Source organism: Cricetulus griseus, chromosome 7, assembly GCF_003668045.3.
Source record: "Cricetulus griseus strain 17A/GY chromosome 7, alternate assembly CriGri-PICRH-1.0, whole genome shotgun sequence".
Lineage (NCBI taxonomy): Eukaryota > Metazoa > Chordata > Mammalia > Rodentia > Cricetidae > Cricetulus > Cricetulus griseus.
This window is the reverse complement of record NC_048600.1, coordinates 108,437,565-108,464,748: the sequence shown is the minus strand read 5'-3', so window position 1 is coordinate 108,464,748 and position 27,184 is coordinate 108,437,565. Positions and strand designations below refer to the sequence as shown.

General features: G+C 45.0%; 2 protein-coding genes across 8 annotated transcripts in view; one reads left to right on the top strand and one right to left on the bottom strand.

Moving 5' to 3' along the window:
- The window catches only part of Kat7 (lysine acetyltransferase 7), a 37,654-nt gene extending 24,730 nt beyond the window's left edge, over positions 1–12,924 (top strand). For all 5 annotated transcript variants that reach the window (XM_027424279.2, XM_027424277.2, XM_027424280.2 and 2 more), the window contains 7 exons: positions 878–1,069; positions 3,780–3,869; positions 4,079–4,219; positions 6,588–6,681; positions 9,749–9,895; positions 10,578–10,684; positions 11,260–12,924. In XM_027424279.2, coding sequence (XP_027280080.1) covers positions 878–1,069; positions 3,780–3,869; positions 4,079–4,219; positions 6,588–6,681; positions 9,749–9,895; positions 10,578–10,684; positions 11,260–11,361 — 873 coding nt within the window. In that variant the 3' untranslated portion in view covers positions 11,362–12,924. The remainder of the gene's footprint in view (positions 1–877; positions 1,070–3,779; positions 3,870–4,078; positions 4,220–6,587; positions 6,682–9,748; positions 9,896–10,577; positions 10,685–11,259) is intronic.
- A 5,832-nt stretch (positions 12,925–18,756) lies between these two features.
- Tac4 (tachykinin precursor 4) lies at positions 18,757–26,410 on the bottom strand. Of its 3 annotated transcripts, XM_035447809.1 has the most exons (6): positions 25,522–26,410; positions 21,928–22,021; positions 21,370–21,402; positions 20,290–20,349; positions 19,519–19,618; positions 18,757–19,233 (listed from the first exon to the last, which is right to left on the bottom strand). In XM_035447809.1, the coding sequence occupies exons 1-6, from the start codon at positions 25,639–25,641 to the stop codon at positions 19,080–19,082; spliced, it is 561 nt and encodes a 186-aa protein (XP_035303700.1). In that variant the 5' UTR covers positions 25,642–26,410; the 3' UTR covers positions 18,757–19,079. The 3 variants fall into 3 exon arrangements, with proteins under 3 accessions (XP_035303700.1, XP_027280085.1, XP_035303701.1); XM_027424284.2 differs by lacking the exon at positions 19,519–19,618; XM_035447810.1 differs by lacking the exon at positions 19,519–19,618 and having other exon boundaries at positions 19,092–19,314.
- Positions 26,411–27,184: the final 774 nt, after the last annotated feature.

Sequence of the window (27,184 nt, the reverse complement as noted above, 5' to 3'; positions counted from 1 at the left end):
CTCTCAATTATTCCTACAACAAGTAATTGCCTAGTGTGCACTTGTAATCAGCCCTTGTGAGGTGGAGGAAGGAAGACCAGAGGGCACCTGCTGACAAAGAGGCCTAACCTTAGTTCAAGCCTGAATTGATCCTCAAGATCCTTGTGAAAGGAGAGAATCGACTCCCTACAAGCTTTCCTCTGTCATCTACTTGCATTTATATACACACATGTAATTAAAAATTAAAAACAAACAGAATCAGGAATGGGCTAAGATTGTAGCTCTTTTGGTAGGTGCTTACCTGGGATCCAAGAAATCCTGGGTTCCATCTCCAGCCCCACATAACTCAATGTGATGGTTCACACCTGTACTTGCAGCATTTAGAAACGAAGGCAGAAGAATCAGGAGTTCAAGGCCATCCTCATTATGGAGTACATTTGAGGCTGAGCTAAAATACTAGAGACTTTTTTTTTTTTTCTTAGAAATTCCTGGGTAGTATAGCTGGCAAGTTTTCTGTGTGAGCCACCTGATTTCCCATGCTCAGGTAACTCTCATTAGTGGCCATCTCATGGATAGAAGCCAAATCTAGCTGGTTATTTTCATAGCTTAGCTGCTGGCCTTCCAGAGGTTTTAAGAACAAGGATAATAGGGGCTAGAGATCCCTCAGTGGTTAAGAACACTTGATGTTTTTGCAGAGAACCACATTCGGTTCCCAGCATCTACCTGGTGGCTGACTGTCACCTGTAACTCCCAATTTCAGGCATCTGCAGGCACTAGGCATGTATATGGTGCACATATGTGTATGCAAACAAAACATCCATATACATTATATAGATAAGAAATCAAAGGTAAGGAATCCTAGTCCTTATTTGTTGTTTTGGTTTCTTCTTGGCAATAGGAGAAGTTAAGGCTTCAAGGCCAAATAACAGAGGGAAGCAACATGATTAAAACAATTGCTTTTGGCCGCTATGAGCTGGATACTTGGTACCATTCTCCCTATCCTGAAGAATATGCACGACTGGGACGTCTCTACATGTGTGAATTCTGTTTAAAATACATGAAGAGCCAAACAATACTCCGCCGACACATGGTATGTTCTCTTGAGTTCCACTACTGTGACCATGGCCATGAGGGTGATGTTACTTGATTTCCCAATTATGTCCTAGAGATGACATAAGCGTACAAGAAATAACAGGTCCCAAGTGCCCATAGCAATGGAGTGGAGACTGAAGGAATTGAAAGTTACAATTCAGGTTTCCCTCCACCAGGACCAGTGCTGCTTGGCACCTTAACTACATCCTGTTCACATACATATTTTTTTTTCTTTTTCCTGTCTTTTGTTTCTTCCTCAGAATATGAATTACCTCTCCCTATAGTTTGTTTGTCCCAAATTCCAAGAAGATATGTATGTTTCATTAGATAAGACAGAAGAGTGTGGCTTATATTTTTGGTGGTGGGTATCTATGAAATGTGTGTTGAATGAATGCATGTATAAGGGAGATCCACTTTTAATGGATGATGAAAATAACAGAATTAATTGATAGTTTGTATCTCTGAATGTTCTTTGTATTAAAATAGGATGTACATACCTTGGTCTAGTAAATTAGGAGTATAAAAGCAAGACCAGAAAAGCAAACTTGTTCTCATTTCCATTGTGTCAGGTATAATCACTTGTAATCACTGAAATGACCTCTTTGGCTTGGCTAATGTTTTAAACAACTAGCTGTTGTGTTGGTTTGGCTATCATGGAAAGAACTAGCAGGAATAAGTGTAGCAGGGTTTTTTGGACTGCCAGTCCCCAAATCATGACACAGAGACTTATTAGTTATGAATGCTCGGCCTTAGTTTAGGCTTGTCCCACCAGTCTTATAACTTATTTTAACCTGTTTCTCTTCATCTCCGCTTTTGCCTCAGGGCTTTTTAGCTTTCATTCTGTATGTCCTACTTTTCCTGTTTTCTTCGTTTCTGGTTGACTGGTGGCTGGCCGGCCAGGCCCTGGTGTCTCCCTCTCTTTCTCCCTTGTTCTCTCTTCGGCCTAGATTCCTCCTCCTACTTATTCTCTCTGCCCACCAGCCCTGCCTATCCCTGTACTGCCTAGCTGTTGGTCCTTTAGCTTTTCATTAGGCCAATCACATGCCTTAGGCAGGCAAGGTAAAACAAATGCAACACATCTTTACGTAGTTAAACAGATATTCTGTTCCTCAACAACTAAGGGGAAGAGATAGGAGCATAGATGGATCTTTGAAAGAATTCCAGTTAATAAATTTTTTGAGTTACCTGCAAAAATTAGAACATGATAACAATGCCTTAAACACACTCATGCACACATTCAAGCATCTCTGTGCTAGGGAGGGAACACAGCCTCATACTTAGTGGGTAAGTAATGTACCATATACTGTACCACCGAGCTACATTCCCAAACCTGGAACATAATTCTTGGAGGGTGTGTATATGATTTTTGTTTGTTTCAGGTAGGGTCTTTAGCTCAGGCTAGTCTCAAACTTGTATCTGTTTTCCTATCTCTGTCTCTTGAGTACTGACACTACCAGTGTGGACCAACCAACCACTCTATCCAGTGCAACTTTATTCTTGACTTGTCAAAAAGATGTAGTATGTAGTAAATTGTTTAATTAGAATTTTTCTGTATGTGTGAACTTGTGTGTGCACATGTGCATACACACCATGGCATACATATGAAAATAAGAGAACGACTGTGGGAGTCAGTTCTCTTGCTGTGTTAGTTCTCAGAATTGATTTTGAGTCATCAGGCTTGGCAGCAAACACCTGTACCTGCTTGAAACCTTTCACTGGCAGTGTATGAGAACTTGGCTTGCTGCCTAAGATGCTGGGTACTAGCCCCAGCACCATTGATCAAACATTTTGAGAGTAAGAAAAGGGGGTTACTTTGGAGCTAAGTAGCTTCCTGCTACTTAGCCAGGCCTCCTACCTCTTAAAATGAGCCATGGAAGCGCTTTCTCTTTGTAACATATGGCAGGAGGTGGGCAGATAGTGAGTGGCTCATGGTCTTCATCATTGTAGATCTCTTTTGCAATCTGGTAGGATGGTAATGGGAAGTGACTGGTATAGGTGAGCATAACATACTTAGCAACACTAAGCTGCCAGAATAAGCTGCTTAAGAATTTCCTGTTGGCATGGGACATTTTATTGTAAGCAAGGATATTTTTATTTATCTGTCTTTTATGTTGTAGGTGATTTAATATCTTGGGCTGAGATAATGCCAAAAATAATCCAGAAAACTTGAGCCAAACAGCCATAGAAATGCCATAGATATATTGCAACAGCTAAGAAGGTTTTAACTTTTCTGAAAACAATCAGTTTCACTGTCCTCAAGTGTGTTCAACTGTCCATTAACTCAGTTAACCAATTTTGTTTGTTTTTTCGAGACAGGGTTTCACTGTATGGCTTTGGAGGCTGTCCTGAACTAGCTCTTATAGACCAGGCTAGTCTCGAACTCGAAGTGATCCACCTGCCTCTGCTTCCCAAAGGCTGTGATTAAAGGACAGTTAACCAATTTTAACCTTCAGTTCCTTTTCTCTCTTCCTTTTTTTTTTTTTTTTTTTTTTCAAGACAGGGTTTCTTTGTGACTTTGGAGGCTGTCCTGGAACTAGCTCTTGTAGTCTAGGCTGGTCTTGAACTCACAGAGATCCACCTGCTTCTGCCTCCGCCTCCCAAGTACTGGGATTAAAGGCGTGCGTCACCACTGCCTGGCCCTTTTCCCTCTTAAGGAACGGGGTTGTAGGAAAATCTGATTGCTTCATGTGAACTCCATTCTCTTGTAGGCCAAGTGTGTGTGGAAACACCCCCCTGGTGATGAGATATACCGCAAAGGCTCCATTTCTGTGTTTGAAGTAGATGGCAAGAAAAACAAGGTAAAAACTGGACTTGAGAGAAAGAGATTCTAGTGATCAAGCAATGATGGGATTCCAAAGATTATTTTGTCTTCACGAAAGGTGTGTGGGACTAGGGATTAGTTGTGTTTCAGGACAGTGCTGGTATGGTCATTCTTTTAGGCTTTGCTTTGGGTGTTTTCTGAACTCTTCTGGTCATTGGTCCCTGTCCAAACTTTCTTTGCTTCTAGATCTACTGCCAAAACCTGTGCCTTTTGGCGAAGCTTTTTCTGGACCATAAGACATTATACTATGATGTGGAGCCTTTCCTGTTCTACGTTATGACAGAAGCGGACAATACTGGCTGTCACCTGATTGGATATTTTTCTAAGGTCAGCAGGATATGGTGATTGAAGCTTAAAAGCCACAGCAGCATTATGGGTATTGGCGTTAGAGGGCTCAGATCTCTGATGGGGAAACAGATGATGGTGATAGGTTTCTTGTAAGCAAAAGTAGAAAGGCAGGTACATGTATCACAGATAGCATAATGAAAATATTCCTCTCTTACCCAGGCTGGCCTGGAATTATTATGCAACCTAAGCTGGCATTAAACCCAGGACAGTCTTCTGCCTCAACCTCCAAAGGGCTGGGATTACAGACATGATGAGACACCTGGCTGATACTGTTATTAGAAGGTTCTAGTTTATTTGTTTCTGTGCTTGTGGATTGGGGCTATTAATTACTGGCCTGGACCCTCCCTGTGAATTTAAAACACATCTTGTAGTCGAGCCAACTCTGGCTTTGCTTTCCTCTTTGATATTAGGTTAAAACCAGGAACATACTCTAGTTGCTTGTTTTCCAGCTGGGTTCATTATGGCATGGCTAGTCCCTTTCATGTTAATACCTCTTTGTCTTTAAAAGATGCAAGACCAGCACAGTGGTCTCCAGCACTATTTCAGAAGTACTTTTGGCCATCTGTTCTCTGTTGTGTGATCCCAATCCAGATGACCTTTTAATTCCTGAGATTGCTCAGATCTACAAAACAGATAGAGGAAAGTACAACAGAATAGCTCAGGAATGGACTCGGAAATACGCAATGTAATTAAAGGAATTATTGGATAACCTCTACAAATATAGCTAGGGAACTCTGAAAGAGAAAGCCCCTTTGATTTCCATTTGACTACTCTCTATGAGCCCACGCCTCATCTTCCCCATGCACGTTTACCTGACACAGCAGTGCTGCATGCTGTACATACTTGGACAACAAACCAGAAATCCTGTCCTTTTGTACCAACATTGCTTCCTAGCAGAGACTTTGTGTGTGTGTGAGAGAGAGAGAGAAGGGGGGTGGGCAGTTCTCCAGGTGTAAGTTAGCTGTGCGACTAAAAGCTTTCGTTATTGATCTACATTTGGATAATGGCAAGATGTAGGGGTGGTAGGTACACAGTGTGTGCTTGGATGGGAGGGAAAATGTTCTAGTGACCCCCTAGGAGATTGCTCTTAATGGAATCCATCTAATCTAAAATGGTCATAAAAAAAAAGGTGAAGAACGTGAAGCTGTTTTTGTGTTCATTTCACCCTGAAGGGCCTACAACTTAGGTGAAAGCTATGACCAAACAGATTAAACTCTACATACATGATGTATTTTAAGGTCTAAGTTTAACTGATGAACATTTAAATGGACTGGAGCTGGCAGTACATAAAGTATAGTGGGCTTTATTTCCAACACACTCACATCACACCCTGTGCTTTCAGCTTTCTTGGTTTAGCCCCTTTCCATAATCTTTGGTTTGTATATGGTTTCTCAGTTAATACATAGCCAATAGCACTTACTTTTCTTATGTTTTTAACTGCTGTAGGCCTATTTCAATGTAAGGATGAAAATTCATTTGATGGAAATATTTGTGTATATTTAAAGACCCAGTTGCTCCTCTGGACCTTATATGTTCAAGAATGATTAATCTGTATAATTAAACTGATTACTATGGTCATTGCATATATTTATATATGTGTATATATATGACCAGATCCAGTTTATAGCTTTCTTTCATTTTGTTGAGGCAGGGTCTCCCTATGTAGACCTGGCTGACCTAGAACTCACATAGAGCCACCTGCTTTTTCCTCTTCGGTGCTAGGATTAAAGGCTACCATAGCTGTGGTTATAGGTTTTAATGTAATGTAACAACTTAATTAAAATACAGTGTGCCATATAATTCATCCCTTAAACTGTACAGGGCAGAGGCTTCTAATGACAAATTTTGTGACTGGTGTAGTCCTCAGTTTCCATTATTTCAAGAAATCGCAGTCTGTCCCTGTTTCCTCTTCACCCTTCTAGGCCCTCTCCTACAAGTGGGCTTATTCTGGATATTTATAAACAGAATCAGGTATTGTGTGATTTGGTTGTATTTAGACCTTCCAGGGGAATTCTATTTGGTTTCCTGTTTTCCCAATGGGCAAGCTCTCTTCTGGAACAATGTTTCTTAAAGAGGGCTCCTAGTAGGTCTTCTCAGCAATCTTGGCTTTGGCATGTTATTGGAGTTATCTCCCTAAATTGGCACTGGAGGTCTGAGCTAGAGAGATCCTTCAGTTAATAGCTTTGGCCATCATGATGTGGGCCTCATAGTCACTTCCTAGGACTAACAGTAAATTAATTTTGCAAGGCCTTATGGCCTTTTTTTTTTTAAGTCTAGGATGGGGATGATGGTAGTGGAATTTTTGATCTCAGTGCCTCATGATCTGTTTGTCTGTTCTTGATTTTAGGAGAAGAATTCATTTCTCAACTACAATGTATCCTGTATCCTCACTATGCCTCAGTATATGAGACAGGGCTATGGCAAAATGCTCATTGATTTCAGTAAGTGATGCTGCTGAGCATCAGCTCTTCAAGGCTGGTACCCTGGGGATGTTGATCACTTTTGATGTGTGCTCTTGATAGTACCAACATGTAGTAGAAGGAAGTACCTTGACAACTGTTAGTGAATGAACACAGAACCTGGAGTTGCTACTAAATTAATAGGAGATGCAGAGAATAATAAAGAAAGCTCTGCAAGATTATCCCATTTGAGACTGAAACAGCACAGATGCGTGCTTAAGGCTTAATGTCCTTTGATGCTTGGGATTTCACTTATATAAGCACTTGTGGAGGTAATCCATGTACCTGATTTAGGCTTTGGGTATTATACTCACTCTTCATTAATCATGAGTATCGGTTTGAATTTGTCTACCAACTAATATGTACCTCCCAGATTCATGGGGAAAGGGGTCTTACTACATTTGTTTGTTGGTTTAGGTCATACATGTGGAGGTCAGAGGAGAGTTTTCTTCCTCCTCCATGTGTGTCCTGGGTTTGAACTAAGATCATCAGCTTGGTGACAAGTACCCTAAACTGTTCATTTAAAATGTCTGTAAGCATTGTACTGAAATGTTGGTCTTTAGCACAGGAGCACAGGGAGACTGATAACTGCAGATGTTAGACAAGCTCTCTACAGACGTGAATCACAGTACCATGGGTTGTGAGTGCAGTTACTCTGAATCAACAGTGTGTTGTAATTTTTTTTGTTTGTTTTTGTTTTTTTCGAGACAGGGTTTCTCTGTGGCTTTGGAGGTTGTCCTGGAACTAGCTCTTGTAGATCAGGCTGGCCTCGAACTCACAGAGATCTGCCTGCCTCTGCCTCCTGAGTGCTGGGATTAAAGGCGTGTGGCACCAACACCCGGCGTAGCTTTTTTTTTTTTTTTAAGTATCACAGTGTTTATTGATAGATACAAGAATATAAAGTCAGGGCATGAACATGACTTAATAAATTAAGTAGACTTAATCTCAATACTATAAAAAGAGGGACCAATTCAAATTTTGACCATTTGTTTCACACCCACAAAAACCTCTTCAAGGGCATTGAAGATCTCTCAGAACTGATCGGTTTTGTGCAAGTAAACCATGTTTCTTTTAAAAAGACTTGTGCACTTGCCCAGGCTCAAGGACATTAAAATCTAGCACATAAAGCCCATTACTAGTGGTGAAAATACAGGAAATATACTAGTTGTAAGATGTTTTTAAACAGAAAAGGACATTTGACATAGAAAATTTGATGGCTCTGGCCAGAGGCTCTCAAGAAGCAAACTTTACTCCTGTCAGCAGTGGTTCAACATTCATTCTCAAGTCAGCATTCCCGGTACCTATTGAGCATAGCCACTGTGACAAACAAGAATCAGCTGTGTGCTACCAGCATCTGTGTCATGGAATTTTAGTCAAAGGAAGAATGGAGGTTTAGCTGGAGAGATGGCTCAGTGGCTAAGAGCATGGAGTGCTCTTAAAGAGAACCCAGGTTCAGTTTCCAGCACCCACATGGCAGCTCATAACCAGCTGTAACTCCAGTCCCAGGGGTGTCAGATGCCTTCTTCTGACCTCCACACATGGAGGTCACATATAGATGTGGGCGGACACCCACATTTTTTTTTGTTGTTATGAGTATATGTGATACACATATGACAACTAGAAGTTGATAGTGTCTTCCTCCATTTTTGATTTATTTATTGACAGAGCATCTCACTAAACTGAGAACTCACTCACTTTGACTAGTCTAGCTAGCCTGCATGTCCTGGAGATCCCATCTATGCCTCTAGAAAACTGAGCTTACTGGCAGCCACCATTCTTGACCTACTTCTGTGAGAGTTTTGGGGATCCACACTCTAGTTTTTATGATTACATGGAAAGTACTTTATCTGTTGAGCCATTTCCTTAGGCCCTATAAAAATTTTAAATTAGTATTTATTTGTTTGAAGCAAGGTTTCACTGTATAACAGCTCTGGCTGTCCTGGAACCCACTCTGTAGAAGGCTGGCCTCGAACTCAACAAGATCTGCCTGCCTCTGCCTCTCAGGTCCTGGGATTAAAGGCATGCGGCACTACCACCTGGCCATATTTATTTTTATTTTATGTACATTGATGTTTTGTCTGTGTATATGCCTTTGTGAAGGCTTCGGGTGTCCTGAAAGTGGAGTTAGATTGTTGTGAGCTGCCATGTGGGTTCTGGGAATTGAATCTGAATTGTCTGGAAGAGCAGCCAGTGCTCTTAACTGCAAAGCCATTTCTCCAGCCCCAAGTGAAAACAATTTAAACTAGACATGGTGGATGGAACATACAATGCTAACACTCCTGTCTCTAGAGGATTGCCTCACATTTATAGCCAGCCTGCTTTAACCTGAAAGAAAGAAGCAAGGGAGGGAGGATTGTTGTATTTTGTAATTTGGATCTGCAAAACAGAGATGGAAGGACTTCGGTCTCTGTTCTTAGCAAATACCCACACAATTGCTGTTAAAGCTCCTTGTGAAGCCTTCCAGGGTTGTTCCTAAGTGCCTGTTATAAGGTGCTTAGACACACAATAAGTGCACATTCCACCACCCTTGTTTATATAAAGCCAGTATGTCTTCAGCAGCCACACAGAACACACTCTGTTGAATGGCTGGCTCTGTGGTACTGCAAAGCAGATGTCCTTAAGTCTTCTGTGTTTGCACACTGTTTTTTGCTGTTAGAATGAGATTTAGTGTTGCTTAAAAAAGTCTGACTGGCTTCCCAACCAGATGGAAGCAGAGACAGTGGGGAAGATTTCACTGCAGGTTCAACACCAGCCCGGTCTGTATATAGTGCATTATAGGCCAGCTAGCACTACATATCAAAACCTTGTCTCAAAAAGCCCCCTCACCCAAGGGCTTGTGAGATAGCTCAGTGGGTAAAGTCACTTGCTGCCAAGCCTAAGGACCCGAGTTTGATTTTCGGTACCCACACAGTAGAAGGAAAGAACTGATTTCTACAAGTTGTTCTTTGATTTCTACACCAGCATGCACACAAAATAAGTAAACATAATTTTTAAGGCCTTCTCCACAAATTAAAAGAATAAAAACCAAATTTGTTTTTTTTCTTGGCAGGTTATTTACTTTCCAAAGTGGAAGAGAAAGTTGGCTCTCCAGAGCGCCCCCTGTCGGACCTTGGGCTCATAAGCTACCGAAGCTACTGGAAGGAAGTGCTGCTCCGGTACCTGCACAACTTCCAGGGCAAGGAGATTTCCATCAAAGGTAGGTTGCACTTGATGACAGTGGCCCTCATTCTGTTTAATCTGACTGTGATTAGAGGGCATTGCAGAGACCCTCGGTGCAGGGCTGAAGATCCTGGAACATTGGGTCCTGGGAATAGTCATAAAGTGTTTTTTGCCATCTGGAGTTGTTAACACTCAATTCTTCTAAAAACCAAGAGGAGGACCTGGAGACCTGGCTCAGCATTTGAGAGTACTGGCTGCTCTTCTGGAGGAATCCGGTTCAATTCATTGCACCTAGATTGTGGCCCACAACAGTATGTAACTCCAGTTCTAGGCATACATGTGGTACATAGACATACATCCAGGCAACACACGCATATGCATAAAATACATACATACACATGTGAATATATGTCATTTCTTTTAAAAATCAAGAAGAATGGTTTCAAGTATTATGAAGCATTGGAATTTTAGGAAAGACATCTGGCCCTTTCACAGGAAGAATTTCTTAACAAGATTGACCTTGATTTCTAAGTGGCCCAGAGTAGCTTCTTGCCATTGAATCTGTTTTGGGTAGTTACTTGGGCTGGTCAAACATTTTGATCAGGTAACCTAAGTGCCACAGATTTGTGCTCTGGAAAACTACATGTAAGGGGGCCTTGGGAGACATGGGAGTGGGGTTCTGTGTTTCAACTGAGATCTCAGTAGCGCCTCTGTTACAGAAATCAGCCAGGAAACAGCTGTGAATCCGGTGGACATTGTCAGCACTCTGCAAGCCCTTCAGATGCTCAAGTATTGGAAAGGCAAGCACCTAGTTTTAAAGAGACAGGTGAGAGTCCCCTCAGCTGCCCTTGGTGTCCTCAGAGCTTAACAAAGCTCTGTGGCTGCACTACCCACTGTTTACTTCCCTTAGAGGGTGTGACTGGAAGCTCCTAGCCTCGTTCCAGCTGGCAGCCAGGTCCTCGTGGCCTTTGTTGCTAAGCTTATTTCCTCCCTTGTCCTTATCTGAGCTTTGGGTAAGCTCTGTCAGATCTGGATGACACAAGCTAAGCAGCTTTGTGAGGCCTAACACTTCTGCCCATCCATGGGAGTTCTCATGAGTTCCAGGAGTCTCATAAGTGGTTTGGGATTATTTTGTCAAATGCTACCTCAGCTCATGCCATTTTTGCATTTTTAGTTACTTACATGTAATAAGTAAAAATGAATTAATAGTTTTCAGTTCTCATAGAATGAAGAAATAGGAAGAAATAGAGAGGAAAGCAGCTTGCAAATCCAAATATAATATCATGTTTTACCTTTAATATATTATTGGAACCTGGATGAATCTGTCTCTAGTCATTTTGGAATCTGTTTTAAAGTGTGTTAGTTTCATGTATGTAATAGTTGCTCCTTTGTTCTTCACAGGACCTAATAGATGAATGGATAGCCAAAGAGGCCAAAAGGTCCAACTCCAATAAAACCATGGATCCAAGCTGCTTAAAATGGACCCCTCCCAAGGGCACTTAAAGTGACCTGTCCTTCTGAGCCAGCGAGCCCAAGCAGTAGGAATCCGTACCCTAGGGATCTGTCTGTCATTTCTGTTGCTCTTGTGATTGGCAAGTACAGTATCCTTTGGGAAGGCCATCCCCCTCAGGACTGTCCTGGCTCCGACCTTCGTGTACACTGCAGACACTAGTTCTGAGGAACTGTTGTTTCGGCCTCAGTGAGGTTGCCTGGACGGATCTGTATTAGGCTCAAGTACAGATCCTCATAGCACTGACCCAAGGAGTTGTGTTATGGTACTGTACCTGTCCAGTCACTGGTTCCTTCCTCATGTTCTTTAGCTCCGTGAGGTTTGTTGTGTCCTGAACTTTGTGCTAGTGCTTTTTCCTGCCTGGTCACCAGACCTCCAAACATGGTTGCCACCGAAGGGCCCTTTGCAGTTATTCCTTACACATTCTTCATGAAGGGTGGGGAACAGGCAGCACTTGTGAGTATATGTATGTCTACTAGGAGGGTCCATTCATCCTGGGTTTCATCTCATGGTTGCTTTTTTTTCTCCGTTTTTGTCAAATGACTTGCCTTTAGTCAGGCTCAGGCTGACCCGAGCTTGGGCCGCCTGAAGCGTTTCCCAGGGGATCACAGCACCTGGTCCATGTGGATGAGACGGGGTGAAGAAGAAGAAGAGGTGGTGCCTCCATGTTTCCCTTTGTATTCACTTGTGGGCACTGGGGCAGTAGCTTGTTGGAAGGAAATGGTTAATTTTTTTTTCCACAGCAGAAAATGCCCCCTCTTTCTTTTTTTTCCTGCCCCCTTTATGTTGGCAGTTGCCAAATACTTTAACAGTTTTCTTTTATGCCACATGTTAATTGATTCATCACACTGCAGATATTTCCACCTGCCTTTGCCAGTCTGGTATAGGGCAGCTATACTTCCACATAAGTTGCACTGATTTTGTCCAGAGCTTCCTGGGAGAAGTGGAAAGTGCTTGAAAATGGCTTCTGTTTCTCAGCCCATGACTCAGCAAGACAGAGTGGCCACACCCTACCGGTTTGCTTCCCCTTTCAGTAGTGCCTCCCCTACAGCAGGCTGAAGTGCTTCTGTCCCTCCGAGAACTTCATTTCCCTTGTGGGACTTGCCACCATCATCCTGTTGTCTGGTTTCCTATTTTTGGTGGTGTTAAGTGAAGGAAGAAATGTTCCCTCTAATTTCTCCCTGTCCCATTATATAACCTGCTATCTTGGGGCAGCTTTTGATGTCTGACATGTCACCCTTCCCAACTTGGTCTCCTCCAGCACTGCTGTCTTCACGTGGCACCCTCACCACAATCCTAACTCTGGTCATTTGTGCCTTTCTCTTGTCATCTCTGTACACTACTAATATTCACTGTGGGTTGGAGGGAGCTGATTTTAAGCATGTTCAGTGGCAGCTCCCTTCCAGTTTCAGTGTCACTGTTAAAATTTATCCAAATGCCGCTTCACTGGGGATTTTTCTTAAGGGGTAAAGGCCTTTTACAGATGCGGAACCCTTCCCCACGTGTGGTAGAATGTGCTCTTCTATATCTACTCAATAAAGCATGTTCTCTGCTCATGTCTGATTAATCTGATTAATGATAATAATTTATATGTGGCAGTGATGTGATTGACCTGTGGCTAATGGCTCAGTGAAGTGTTAGTGGGGTTTGTAGCTGTGGATTGCTTTCCCCAGTAAAACAGATTGTTGACAGAGTGAGTGTTTACTCTGTACTCATAATTGGCAGAACAAATTGAATCCGCCTCTGTTTGGCTCCAAGAACTGGTTGTGCACAAAAGTGGCTAGCTGGTTTAACATTCTTTGATTCTTCTGCCTCTGATTTGGGCGTGGAACTAGTGGAAGGTTGAGATAGGTGGGGGTACCATGGATGTTTATAGGAGACAGAAACAAGTGTGGTTCTTTTTCTCCAATATGTCCACTACTTTCAAGTCCTGCCATCTCTAATCATCACCCAGCCCAGATTGTGCTTTTGGAAACAGTCACATTTTGCTTGTGTTTGCTGGGGTGGTCTTGCTCACTGGCAGGCCTTCCTACTGCAGTTGAGAAATGCAATGAAGAAAAATAGCTTCCCCTTCTATTCATCTTAGAACAGGATTTGTTCAAGTCTCTGTTGTGACATTTGCAGCAAAGGGAAAATTTGTTTACAGATTAAAAGGTAGTTAATAGCCAGGCGGTAGTGGTGAGCGCCTTTTATTCCAGCACTCGGGAGGCAGAAGCAAGCAGATTTCTGTGAGTTCAAGGCCAGCCTGGTCTACAAAGCTACACAGAGAAATCCTGACCTGAAAAAAATCCAAATAAATAAACAAACAAATAAGGTAGTTAACGTGGACCATGAGAATTGAATGCTGAAAGACAAAGGTTGCACAGTCCTGATCTGTCTCTAGACTATACTCATTACCACTAAAATTTGACACTAATCAGTATGGAAGTGTTCACCTCCCTTGACAACCCATTTTTGCTTTCCTACCTGCAGTTATTCCTGGGTCTGGTTCCTGACAGCCACTCAGCAGATGCCTGTGTGGGGCAGCATCTGTGTGTTTAGCACTACTTACCTGGACCTTGTATTAGCTACATGTAGTTTGCTCACATTGGTTATACGGAAGGAAGCCAGAATGCTCATTGTACTGTCCCACTTGAGAATCTGTACTTCCTCTACCATTGCCTTCTGTTTTAGCTCCCTAATGTCTAGTCATGCTTTCTCTTCTAGGTAGATACATTTATTAGAAACAGCCATGTTTCTAGAGGCATCTTTTGCAAGAGTACTCATTACTCTGCTGAGGACTTCCAGATACTGAATGAGAGCCTTGCTTCTCTTGCTCCAAAAGCCCATGGTCACCTGGTGCTTCTGTTGTTTTCCCATTTCTAATGGGAATAATGAGTCCTGCTGAGCCAATTTTAGCAGTGCAGTATACACTTTGTAGAGCACGGTGGTGCTTCCGTCTTGGGCTTGGCTGTCATTAGTCCCTGTAGTTCTAGACAGGTTGTGTGGCTGGGATCAGGTACTGCTGGAATGGAGTTGTGTATCAGGCTGGTTGGTCTAGATCAGTGGTTCTCAACCTTCCTAATGCCTCGACCTTTTAATACAGTTCCTCATGTTTTGATCCCAACCATAAAACTATTTTTTGTTGCTACTTCAAAATTTAATTTTGCTACTGTTATAAATCGTAATAATCAATGTCTGATATGCAGAATATCTAATATGCGACCCCTGTAAAAAGGTCTTTTGACCTCCGAAAGGGTCATGACCTACAGGTTGAGAACCACAGGTCTAGATCTGGTTGGGGCTATGGAACATCTAAAGCCTATAGACAAAAATAGAGCAGTTTGCTTGCAGCACACATCACTTCTGAAACATGAAACCAATGGTGAATGAGCATTTTGCCTTACAAGGGTAGTCCTAGACCTTCCTGCTCTTCCTCTGGAGAGCAATTGCCAAGTCAAATGATTAGTTAGAGTGCCTGGTCTTATAACAGGGTCAATATATATAACAGCGGGGCTCTGAACCACCATCTTCTGTTTCTCTCTCTCTCTCTCTCTCTCTCTCTCTCTCTCTCTCTCTCTCTCTCTGTGTGTGTGTGTGTGTGTGTGTGTGTGTGTGTGTGTGTTAGCTCGAGTGCTCCTATGCAAATATGCACATATTTGTTTATAGTTCGGGAAATCGCCTTTGCATTCCCCTCCCAGACATGGGGTTATTGAAGCCTGATTTGAGAAGCCTCCATGGTTAAAGTAGGAAACACATTCTGGCTGCTTACTCAGGACTCTGAACTAGTTCTTGGAATGTACTTGAATACAAAGAACCGATTCTGGTGATTGTGAAGTATAGAGAAAGGTCTTGCTCACTGACTGCTGGGCCTCACAGGGAGTCTTGAGAATAGAAGATGAAAACACCTTTGCTAAATAATAGCATGTGATGTGTGGTAGGAACTGGATCTCAACTGGTTTTACTTTCAGGTCTTTTGGCCACAAGCTTGCAAATGATGGCCTCTCCCAGACTGATGGGGGGGAGTGTGAATTGCTCACTTCCTTTGTGGTCTCTTAAGCAATGCCAGTGAATGTCACTAAACCAGAAACAAGGCTGGGCAGTGAGGGAAATGTCCCCTCTGAGTGAAGTGTCAGTTTGTTCCTCCCCTCCTGTGCAGTGCCTTCAGGTACATGTGTGGACACCCGGACTTTGTTTATTTGAGCCTTAGAGTAGAGAAAATAATGGGGGCTATTGACCACTTGAGCTGCATGGTGCCTCCCAAGTGTTCCATGTGAGAGAGAAACATCTCTATTTTCTGCAAGTCACATGTCCTGGAGAGGTTGTTTCTGGAAACGGCTTTCCCTGGACTTCCTCTCATCTCACAGTGTAGTGCACTAGACACTGCTGCATCCCTGTGTGTGTGGAGGCCTTGTGATCGGCTCAGTTTCCTCAAGTGTGTGTTGGACTTTGGATTTTGGAGTGATAGTTTGGTGCTTGTAGACCAGAAGCAGAAACTGGCCTGCAGCATTTGGAGAGACTAGGCAGGAATGAGGCACTCCAGCTGACAGCACCGAAATCTCACAGTTGGGGATCTTAAAGATGTCACTCCCAACCTAGCTCAGAGATTCACAGGCTGGCCTTGAATTCCTGATCCTCCTGCCTTCGAATGCTGGGATTTTAGGTGTGTGACACCACACTCATTTGAGACATGCTGAGTTTCAGAACTGTAACTGTCTACTCAGGGTAGCCACTATTTCAGTTACCTATACTGTGTAGCTCCCTGGAGACTGATCCCTTGGAAATCCCACTGTATTGAGGGAGGAGCTCAGTACTTGGAGCGCCAACATCATCTACCACTTAGCAGAGTGGGGCTGGAAAGAAGTGGAGAACACTGAGAAGCAGCTGAGCAAATGATTCCGACTAGAAACCTTTATAAAGAAACTGGCATGGCCACATACTAGAAATCACTCAAATGGAGACAGTGTTGTATGCAGAGATGAGGAGCTGTGGGTGATATGCCAGTTTTGAAAGAGGATAAGTGCTCAGAAGTGGGCTTTCAGAATGGGTACATCTCAGCTCTCTCCCAAAAGCCGTCAGGTCTTCCAAGGCTTTCAAATTCCCAGGGGCATCTGAGTTCCCATCAAGTACTAGCCTACTCCATGAATTTTAATTTTCATAAACCTCCTGAACTTGAAACATCAGAATAAGTCATCTCCCTTGCTGAGTCTCTTGTGGGTGACTGTAGGGAACCATCCTGGGACAACAGCCTGGGTGGGTGTGCATCTATGGTTGGAAAGTACACCTGGGATGCGTCTAGGATTGGGAGATGGGTGGATGAAGCATATCAACTGGGAGATTCTGCTGTAAGACAGACTCCAAGGAAGAAGTCCACACTGTCCCCTACTCCCGTATTCACCCCCATGTGTGAGAAGGAAGAAATGCTTGAAGTTGGCTTGGACAGGGTTACTCTAGTGAAAGCAGGCTAGCTGGGCATGGTGTAACAGAGCTGTAATCCTAGCACTCAGTAAGCTGAACTCGCAGGAGGATTGCAAGTTCAGAGCCATCTTAGGCTGCTCTGTCCCAAGGGGTGGGGGGGTGAAGACTACCTTAATGGTAGTCTTGATTAATTTGGTCACCTCTCTTCAGTAGCCTCTGCTGTCACCACACAGGCATTCCAATGCCTACCTTTCTTCCTGTTCAATATACCCTACCCCCACCCCTGTCAACACACAGGAGATCAAGTGCCCGGCGAAAATAACCATTTCCTCTTTGGAATGAGGGACACAGAAGATAAACTTTTTTTTTTGTGGTCCAGTGAAAAGTTAATGAACTTCGTTTGCTGTTAACCCTACCCATGTAATTCCAATGTATTTCTGGTTCCGCCCCTATCATTTATGTTCCTGTGTGTACTTGCATATGTACACACAGCATGAGAAGGCTAGAGGACAGTTCTTGGGTATTGTTTCTCATGTGCCAAAACTTGTGTTTTAAGGCCAGGTCTCTCATTGGCATAGAGCTCACCTGTCTCTTCTCTCTACCCCCAGCACCGTGATTATAAACACTATCATGCCCTGTTTCTTTTTGTTGTTATGTTTGTTTGCTTGGTTAGTTTTACAAGACAGGGTTTCTCTGTATAGCCCTGGCTGTCCTGGAACTTGCTCTGTAGACCAGGCTGGCCATAAACTCATAGAGATCTGCCTGCCTCTGCTTTTCGAGTGCTGGGATCAAAGGTGCCACCACCATTATATATAAATTCTGGGGATCAAACTGAGGTCTTCATGCTTACATGGCAAGTACTTTGCTGTCTGAGTTAATCTTCTATCCCCTTAACAATCTTATTTCCAGTGTTTACCCTTGGATTTCATTCTGATTAAGGGACTTTTAAAAAATTCCATTTATTAACTGGGCATGGTGGCACATGCCTTTAATCCTAACACTCAAGAAGGGATCTCTTTGAGTTCAAGGTCAGCCTGGTCTACAAAGTGTGTTCCAGGACAGCCAAGGCTACACAGAGAAACCCTGTCTTGAAAAACCAAAAAAGAAAAAAAATTATACTCTGTGTGTGTGTGTGTGTGTGTGTGTGTGTGTGTGTGTGTGTGTACACATACATGCATGACTATCACATGTAGTGATCAAAGGATAAGTTTTGAGAATCAGGTTTGGCAGCTATCTCACTGGAACAGCATCTTTTTTATTTTATTCTTCCAGATAGAGCCCCAGCACGTTGTCCAGCCTGAATTCCTGGACTCAAGCCTCAGCCTCCATAGGTTGAGACTACAGATAAATAGCACCATGCCTAGCTTCTGATGTTGCTAAACATCTCAGGGTGCTCTGTCGTAGGAAAAGGTTTCCCCCACTAAATTGGGGCTCTCTGAGGTTGGAGCTATTCTGTCTTTCTGGAGCTTCACCCTGAATGGGGACAACTAACTGTCCTAAAAGCAAAGCTTTTATTCAAGAGGATTGATGAGTGACCTGGAACCAAATTGCAGTCAGGAGGACTGAATTGAAGAGGGTGACTCCTTTTTTAAAAACTTCCTTTAGCTTTATTTTGTGCGTGTATATTGGTACACACGTCCTGACATGAATGTAGAGATCAAAGGACAACTTGGAAACATTTGCTTTTTTCTTTTACTTTATGGGTCCCAGGGATTGAACTCAAGTTGTCAGGTTTGGCAACAAGTGCCTTAACCCACTAAGCCATATCATCAGTCCAGACGATGACCTCCTTAGGCAGGAGTATCAGGAATCTAAGAAGGTGCCTGGCCCCACTCCTTCCCACCCCCAAATGCATGCAGTGCCTTTCCCATTGGGATATTTTTGTTTCTATTGCCTTTCTTAGCCAGTCCCCAAGTTCTTTTCCCACCTAAGGATGGCTCTGGTATTCCGACATCCTGCTCTCTGTCCAAAACGGCCAAGGAAACTACTCGTTACTGCTCACTCATTTATTGAGCTCCACTGTATGTTCGGCATGGGATACAGAGTGTGAAGCTCACCCTGTAATACAGAGACACGAGAGCCCTGGAGCAAGGGAGAGCTGGATCACTCCAACCTGTGAGGAGGCACTGCTTTGTGTGCCATTGCTACCTGAAGCCAAGAGTCCCGGAAGAAATTCAGGATTCTGTGTGCGCCTGGTATGAAATGCCCGAGCTGAGGACAGAAGACCCTGGACCGTTGGTCTTAGGCTCTTCAGCTGTGATGCTTGGGGAAAGATGGACATGGCATCCTTTGGGAATCATCATTTGGGGCTCACTCAGAACCCTGGCCATCCTCTTCTGTGCCCAGGGAGAGAGCTACACGTTGCTGGTGATGGAGAGAGTCTGGACTCCCTCTTTGACTCTGAAGGCCTTCTATGGCCACTGCTCCAGGCCCTGCACTCTGGTGGTGTGTCTCCTGTCTGCAGGTTCCTAGAGCAGTGAAATTATGGGTTCATCCGCCATATCTCCAGCCAGCCCTCAGTCATCCTCCACAGGAAGGGGAATGGTATCCTAAAGTCCGAAAGATTTCCCTGGGACATGGAACTGCCACTGACCAGGAAACTGGTTTTGCTACTAGCTCACTGTGTGGCTTAGGGCAATTTACTTTCTGACCCCGGAAAATGATGTCTCTAAGGGACCAGCTTACCCCATGCATGTTGAACATTCATTTCAACAATACTGGGGGGAGTTCCAGAGACCCTCTGAAAGACTCACCCTGAGAAAATCTCAAGGGAAAAACAGTTCATTCTGTCTTTCTTCCCAGTAGCTAGTGTTCCATCAGGAAAGAGGAAGGAGCCAGAAGTCAGGTATAGCACTGAAATAGCACAGAGCTCAGTGTGACCTGCATCTGGTCACTGTTGGATCCACTGCCCTTCTTGTGATAGCTCAATGGCTCTCTGAGCCTCCCCCAGCCTGGCTTCAGGGACCACTTGGTACAGTTCCTGCTTGGGGGTGCAGGGAGTTAACTACTTTTAGGGTATCACCTCTCCCATGGGGCTGCTCACTTAATGGCAGTGGTTACTAAGAATCTCTTTAAGACTAAATTCCTGACCTAGGGATCAACAACTAGGACTTCACAGACAGAAGAAGATAGGGGATGTCTGCAGGACATCATATCCTCTGACTCCACTGAACCTTAGAGGACATGGGCTGGGGAAGACACAACTTCAAGATCATCAGGGCTGGCAAAATAGCTCAAAAGGTATCTGTCACCATGTGACCCCCCGAGTTGGGTCTCTGGCACATGATGAAAGAAGAAAACCAACTCTTGCAAGTTGACCTCTGATCTCTACACACATGCTGTGGCACATACAAATACTCAAAAAGACCAGCAGGGGCCTCTCCCTTCCCTTGTACCACAGCTCCCACCTCCCATGGACCCTTCTGCTGGATAGAATGGTATGGGAGCCTATTCTGTCTGATGGCAGCAGAGTGTCTGGCTGTTTTCCCATGATGCCCTTGACACCCTTAGATGCCTTCTCCTACCTTCTACGAACAGACCTCTTTCCCCAAGGAGGTCCTGCATTATTCGTCCCAGCTGATACCCTGGTGAGGGAGAAAGAAGGGGTAAAGAAAAAAGGAGTAGTAAAGGAAAGTGGCCTTAGGCATGGAGTTGCCTAAGGACAGGCAGAGTAGAGCTGGGCCTTTCAAATGCCGCCATTCTCACTCATGGGAGGTGAAGAAATGCCCTGGATCCCTTCATTCATCCATAGCTTTACTCATCAAATCCTCCCTCTTGCTACTCCTTTCACCAATATTTCTATGTTCAGAAACTAGGCTGAGTATTAAGGACATAGAGTGACCAAAGCCCTGGGTCTTCCTGTGGGGAGTTTCCAGGCTGGGAACAACAACCATGTGACACCACAGGACTGCACAATGCAGTGTGCCTATCGAGACCATCATTCCGAGGCCATGGAGACAAGCTACCTGCTCAGGAGGGGCAGTCCCACATTAGTTGCTAAGGATGGGACTGTGAAATCAGTAATGGCCCCAAAATGCATGAAGGGGCTAGGCAAGATTCATACAGCATTCAGCTGTTGTGGGTACAAGCTGGTGTTTTCTGTATTGTTTCAATTCATTTGAGACAGGCTCTTGCTTTGTAGTCCAGACTGGCCTATACCTTGTAATCCCTCTGCCTCAGACTCCCAAGTGCTGGGATTACAGGTGTGAGCCATCACACTCCACCCCTCTTGTGATTCCCTTTCTGCTGAAGGGCTTAAGCAGAATAAAGCCTACCTGGATTTACAGTTCTGACATCCTCAAGGAGCAAGGGGTTGAATCACTGAGCTCTTCCTGGTTGATCTGTTTGCTTAAATGGAATACTGAAGCTCTGGCCCTGTCTCCTACCCCTGCAGGCGCTCCCTGGGCATGCATATCCCACCCTCTAGGGAAATAACCCGAAAATCCATCTTCTGGTCAAGTCACAGCAGTCCTTTGATGGTACAGCAGTGCCAGCCAGGCATGCCTCCAGCTGGAGCTTCACTGTTTATTCCAGGGTGGCTAATGGCCAGCACAGTGTGCCCCACCCCAGGGAGTATGCTGAGGGTAGACCAGGACAGCACTCACCCATTCTTGCCTTTGGCTGGATCGGACGTATTCCTGGGAGGAGAAAGGGGATGAGGACTGTATTGCTTCCCTGGAGGCTTGGTGAGAGGTGTGAGGGGCTCTTATGGGAACTCTAGCCACCCCCATTGTCCTTGCATGACCATGGGGAATGTGCCCATAGGAGGCAGTAGAGAATGCATAGATTGGCATCACTGGGACTTGGCACCAGCCAGGAGGCATCCTTGGGAAAAGTACTTACAATCAGAACCTCAGTCACCTACTGGGCTTATGGGGTGTTGTTGCCATAGAGTCTATGGAAAGCCTGCCTTGCTCATATCTAGATGCTGCTGTCCATTTCACAACACTCCCCATCAGCCAGGTATGGAACCAGGGTGTAAAGCCTCAGCCCTGCTCCTCATGTGCTGGATAGCCCCTATATACCTGTTGCCATTGTCACTCCCCAAAGCATCCTGCACGGATGATGACTGATAGGGACAGTGCCCCTCACCATCCCATGGGCATCCTCTACTTGGTTTTGCAGAAGCCAGTCAGAACTATGCCCATGGCTTTGTCACTCACCCTCCAGCCGCTTCCCCATCAGACCATAGAACTGGCGAGTTCTGCTTCTCTTCATCTCCTGAAGCTGGAGTTCAATGCTGGCAACAGGGATTCCCTAGAGAAGCAGAGGGTTAGGGTTAGCACTAGAGTGTGGCGCTGAAAAGGAGATGGGGGAGCCATACCATCTCAACAGCCTGGCACTAGGTTCTTTTGCATATTTACCCCAAACATTGTATTTTTTTTTAAAGATTTATTTTGTGTACTGTGTTCTGCCTGCAGGCCAGAAGAGGGCACCAGATCTCATTACAGATGGTTGTGAGCCACCATGTGGTTGTTGAGAATTGAACTCGGGACCTCTGGAAGAGCAAGCCAGTGCTCCTAACCTCTGAGCCATCTCCCCAACCCCCCAAACACTGTATTGATAATGATGTAAATTTTCACCTGCTGTGTTCCTGGTAGTGTCCTAAGAATTTTCATTTAGTAACTCACTAATTCTCTCACCCAAACCTCATGAAAATAGCCCAATATTATTGCTGTCAGCATTTTACAGATGAAGACATACAGGTACATAGAGATGAACTAATATGTCCAAAACCAACTGAGAAGTGGAGTCAGAACTTGAACCTAAGTCATCTGGATCAAAGGGCAGGCTCTCACTTAGTCAAAATTTCAATATAAATTAAGACTTTGGAGCTGGGCACGGTGGCATGTGAAGGTAAGAGTGGCTGAGGCAGGAGCATTGTCTGAGTCGCATAGCCAAAACATTACCACTACCACACACAAAGGATTGCTACCAACTGGAGGTTAGACTGATCTACATGTAGTTCCAGGTCAGCTAGGAATACACATAGTAAGTCTATCTCAAAAAGAACATGTGGCCGGGTATTGGTGGCACACACCTTTCGTGCCAGCTCTCAGGAGGCAATGGCAGGTGGATCTCTGCGAGGTGGAGGTCAGTGTGGTCTACAGAGCTAATCTGAGGACAGCCAGGGCAACACAGAAACCCTGTCTCAGAAAATGGGGGTGACCCCTGTTCATTTTACATATGTGGAAACTGAGGGAGCTAGTAACCTTAATCAACGTAATACAGGAGAAGCTGAAGCAGGGTTCAAAGGTCTTGAGAAATGTCAAAGACCATAAGTGACTGCCACTTAATATTGCAGGGCAACCAGGGCTAAATGGCTGTTCTCTTTTCTCTATTGTCCCAGACTTACCCTCCCCAGAGCTGGGCATCCTGGAAGGAGTCCCACATGGGGTCTGGGTGGAGCTATTGCCCCAGAAAAAAACATTTTTAGTCAGTCTAGCCCAGTTGGAAAATATCCTTCCCAACAGCTGTGGACCTGAGTTCTCTCTCCCCCACTCCCTCTATGACCTTGAATCTCTGGGGGAGCACCTATGACCATTTCTGAACTGAGACAAGTAGGAACCACCTTTTCCAACAAGGCTAAAGACAAGCCACAGCCTTGAGGCCATATGTTGGGAACTGGGGACAGCTCAGTGACTCAATTGGTGCAGGATCTCCAGAGGTTCACAGCTGGGAGTCAGGGAAGCCCCATGGGCTGTTTGGGTCTTGTGGAACCCTGTTTTCATGATGATTGTTCTCTAAGTCTTGGCCTAATTCAGCCTCCCAATCTGTTTCCTCCCTGAGCTGTCAGTGGCTGGGGCAGCTGTCGCCAGCTGGAGTCGCCCAGCCAAGCCAGAAACCAGAGAAAAGTCTCTTTGGAGATTTAGACCCATCTTTGAAAAGCTCAAGAAAACCACTTTGCCTTAATAAAGGGCATCCTCCAAGCACAAACTGGAAAGTGGTCTTTTATGAATTAAATAGAGCAGACCCTTCTATCCATCAGGGTTTTGCTAGGGGAGGGGAAACATTAGGACTATCCTATTTTACCCAGGAAACCCAGGGGTGACTGCAGGCAGGGCACCCTGGGAACTGGAGCAATGAGATCATCCCATTTGTAGTGACACTTAGCAAGCCGCAGAGTCAGTCTATCAGGACTTCTGGTCATCTAGCCTAGCCTCTGCTCTCCTTGGGAGGCTGAGAGGCACTAAGGGAGAGAGGAGGGGACAAGATTCACTCCTGTGGGATGAGCTAATTGACTGCAGGTGGGAACCAGAACTGCCAATGCCATGTGAAATTATGACACTTCCATGTGGCCATGCCCGTGTTGTCTCTGATCCAATAGGACTTTTTACACATTGCATGTTTGTCATTGACTTAAAAAGAAAACATCATAGCTGCAGAATGAGCAAGGGGTTATTTTCTCTCTCCTCCATCTTGCAGGGGAGGAACTGAGGTTGAGAGTAGCAGGAGTCAGTGGAGAAGCTGAGACTTGAACCCAGGTCTCCCAGGCCTGCTGTCCTCTCCCACTGCCCACATTTCTCTAGTCCAACTAGAGAGGACCCCTTAGCAGAGCTGTCTATGCATGGCTTTCCCTGTGGTCCCATTCTGAACCCTCCTTTTCTCTCTAGGCTGACCTTGAACTCCCTATGGAGTCAACAATGACCCTGATGGGCTGGAGAGATGGCTCAGAGGTTAAGAGCACCGACTGCTCTTCCAGAGGTCCTGAGTTCAATTCCCAGCAACCACATGGTGGCTCACAACCATCCCTTATGAGATCTGGTGCCCTCTTCTGGTGTGCAGATATACATGGAAGCAGAATGTTGTATGCATAATAAATAAATGAAATCTTAAAAAAAAAAAAAAAGAATGACCCTGAACTTCTGATCCTCCTGCCTCAACCTCCTGAGTGCTGGGACAACAGACATGCACCATCATGCAGTTTTATGTGGTGTTGGGGATTGAACCTGGGTCTCCATGTATACTAAGCAAGCCCTTTACCAACTGAGAAACATCCCTAGTCCCCCAATTCTGATGGCGTCCAGAAACCTCACATGGCTCAGCAACATAAACCAACATCAGCCAAGTGTCTCTTCCTGGGACTGTGGGGAGGAGACAGACTCCAGTTACTCTCCTGGTTCCCTGGTCAGGGATTGGAAGCTCTAAGGTCAGTGTCTCTACCTAGGTCAGAGGTATTGGATCTCAGGGTAGGCTGGGGAATTCAACTTTTAGATTTCTTTCCAGTGACAGTACCAGGGAGTTTAGTAGACACCACCATAGTCAAACACTAGTGCTCATCAGGAGACAAAAGTGTTGCTTTGTGTGAGACAAAACAGTGACCCTGCTCCAGTTGGTCCCTCAAAAAGAAGTTCCCGGGTGCTCAGATACAGAGTTAAAACTTAGCTAAGGTGGAAGCTGTACATCTTAGACAAGCTCCTTGCCCTCTGTAGTCATCTGTGAAATGGGGATAACAATGGTAGTTTCCCCATGAAGTTGAAACAAGTTACTGTTTATGATACAGTCCGTACAGTACAAGGAACGTAGTAGGTGTTAGCTAAGTGTTTCTATACACACAGCACACATTATTGCTCTCACATGTGCAAGTCAAATGTGCCTCTGCTGGCTGGACAGATCAGAGTTCATGGCCTTGACCCTCCCCACTCAGGGGAGTTGACCAGCCTGTCTTTCAGGGTTTGGGGTACACTCTGCTATTCTGGCATTCTCAGAAGGGATCTCCCAGCCCTCCACCACAGGTCATCATCTCAGAAAGGTACCTTCAGGTTCACGGTCACCCAGGACTCTGCTGCTGTGCCGAGTGTCAGTTGCTCTCTGTCTCCTGTTGTAGTGCACACTGATGGCCCAATCAGGAGCAACAGGGCAAGGAGGGGCAGCATGGTGAGCAAGAGCTGCTCTGTCCAGGGAGTCTGGGAAGCCCCTCTCAGCCTGATGCCGCCTCCTTCAGCAGTCTCCACTGGGCCACTCCAGTATGGGTGGGAAATCTACCCTTGTTCTCCAGGCCTTCCAGCTCCTCTGCTTCCTTCCTGTGGCTAATCCCATCTTTGAGCTACTTCACTAACAGTCGCTCTCCCTGGCTGATTGAGCCAATACCATCAAGAGCCTAGACCTCCTCATAGCCACCCCCAGCATTTGATCCCAAGGCTTAACACTGATGCAATACCAGCCTTACCCTTGGCTGAGTTCCCTCCTGTTACAGCTTGCCAGGGACAACCCCCAGGGGAGTATCTCTATTGTTGGGTCTGGGAAGAGAGCTATATGGTGCCCGTATGTCACTGCTGCTCAACCACTCCCATCCCATCTCTTCTCTTTCTGCACTCTCCCCATCACAGCCCCCATGTGTCCTTAGAACACACTGCTTGCCCTGGGAGGCGCCAGTTGTTAAAGAAGTGAGGCTTCTTGCAAGTGGAAACTGAGATTTGCTAGAAAATGACCTCTGACTCCAAATGTCAGCCATTGACCCTCAGTGATTTTCCACGATTGCCAAAATGGCATCCTAACACTGAACCACACTTATCCCCTCTGCTTGTAGCCCCTGTGCCTTCTTTCTACAAACTCTGTCACTCTTTCTACAAACTGCAAGCTCCTGAGTATGCTCAACCCCTGTCTGTTCAGATCCTCCCTCTCTTTGCCTGGCCATCCATCCAACCCTCCCTCTCTCCCTCCCTCCCTCCCTCCCTCCCCCTCCCTCCCTCCTCCCTCCCTCCCTCCCTCCCTCAGTCATCTGTCAGTCTAGAACAAGGGCCCTGTGTTCAGAGACCCAGGATCCATTTGAAGCATCATTGTTGAGTTTTGTGACCTCTGGCTATTACTTAACCCCTCTAAACCTCAGGACCCTCCTGGGTAACACAAGGCTGAGGATGCAACGAAATAATGCATATGGAGCATTCAGCACAGTGTGCAATGGTAAATATTTAATGTCTGTTAACTATTGTTATTGTTACTTTTGTTTTTTGAGATAAGAACTTCTCTGTGAGCCAGGTGTTAGTGATATACACCTTTAATCTCAGCACTTGGGAGGCAGAGGCAGAGGCAGGCAGATCTCTGTGAGTTCGAGGTCAGCTTGGTCTACAGAGAGAGTTCCAGAACAGGCTCCAAAGAAATACAGAGAAATCCTGTCTCGAAAAACAAAAAACAAAGTTTCTCTGTGTAGCTCTGGCTGCCCGGGAACTCCCTCTGTAGACCAGGTTGGCCTTGAAATCAGAGATCCACCTGCCTCTGCCTCCTGAGTGGTGATTAAAGGCGTGTGCCACCATGACCTGCTAACTATTATTATTACTATTATTGGGACTGGATGGGAAGATGAGCAAGGAAGACACTGTGCCTGAGATCATCACCAGAAATCTCTGATGAATGCAATGGGGGTTGTGAATGCCAGCACATGCTAAAATGCAGATTTCCTGGTTCAGGAAGTCACCCTGT

What these genes read in the sequence shown, in the direction of transcription:
- Tac4 (XM_035447809.1), bottom strand. Translation starts at nt 25,641, where the DNA reads ATGCTGCCCCTCCTTGCCCTGTTGCTCCTGATTGGGCCATCAGTGTGC. An exon ending in GATGGGGAAGCGGCTGGAGG is followed by an intron (nt 21,403 to 21,927) that starts GTGAGTGACAAA and finishes TTCTCCTCCCAG; the next exon opens with GAATACGTCCGATCCAGCCA. An exon ending in CCAGCCAAAGGCAAGAATGG is followed by an intron (nt 20,350 to 21,369) that starts GTGAGTGCTGTC and finishes CTCCCTCACCAG; the next exon opens with GGTATCAGCTGGGACGAATA.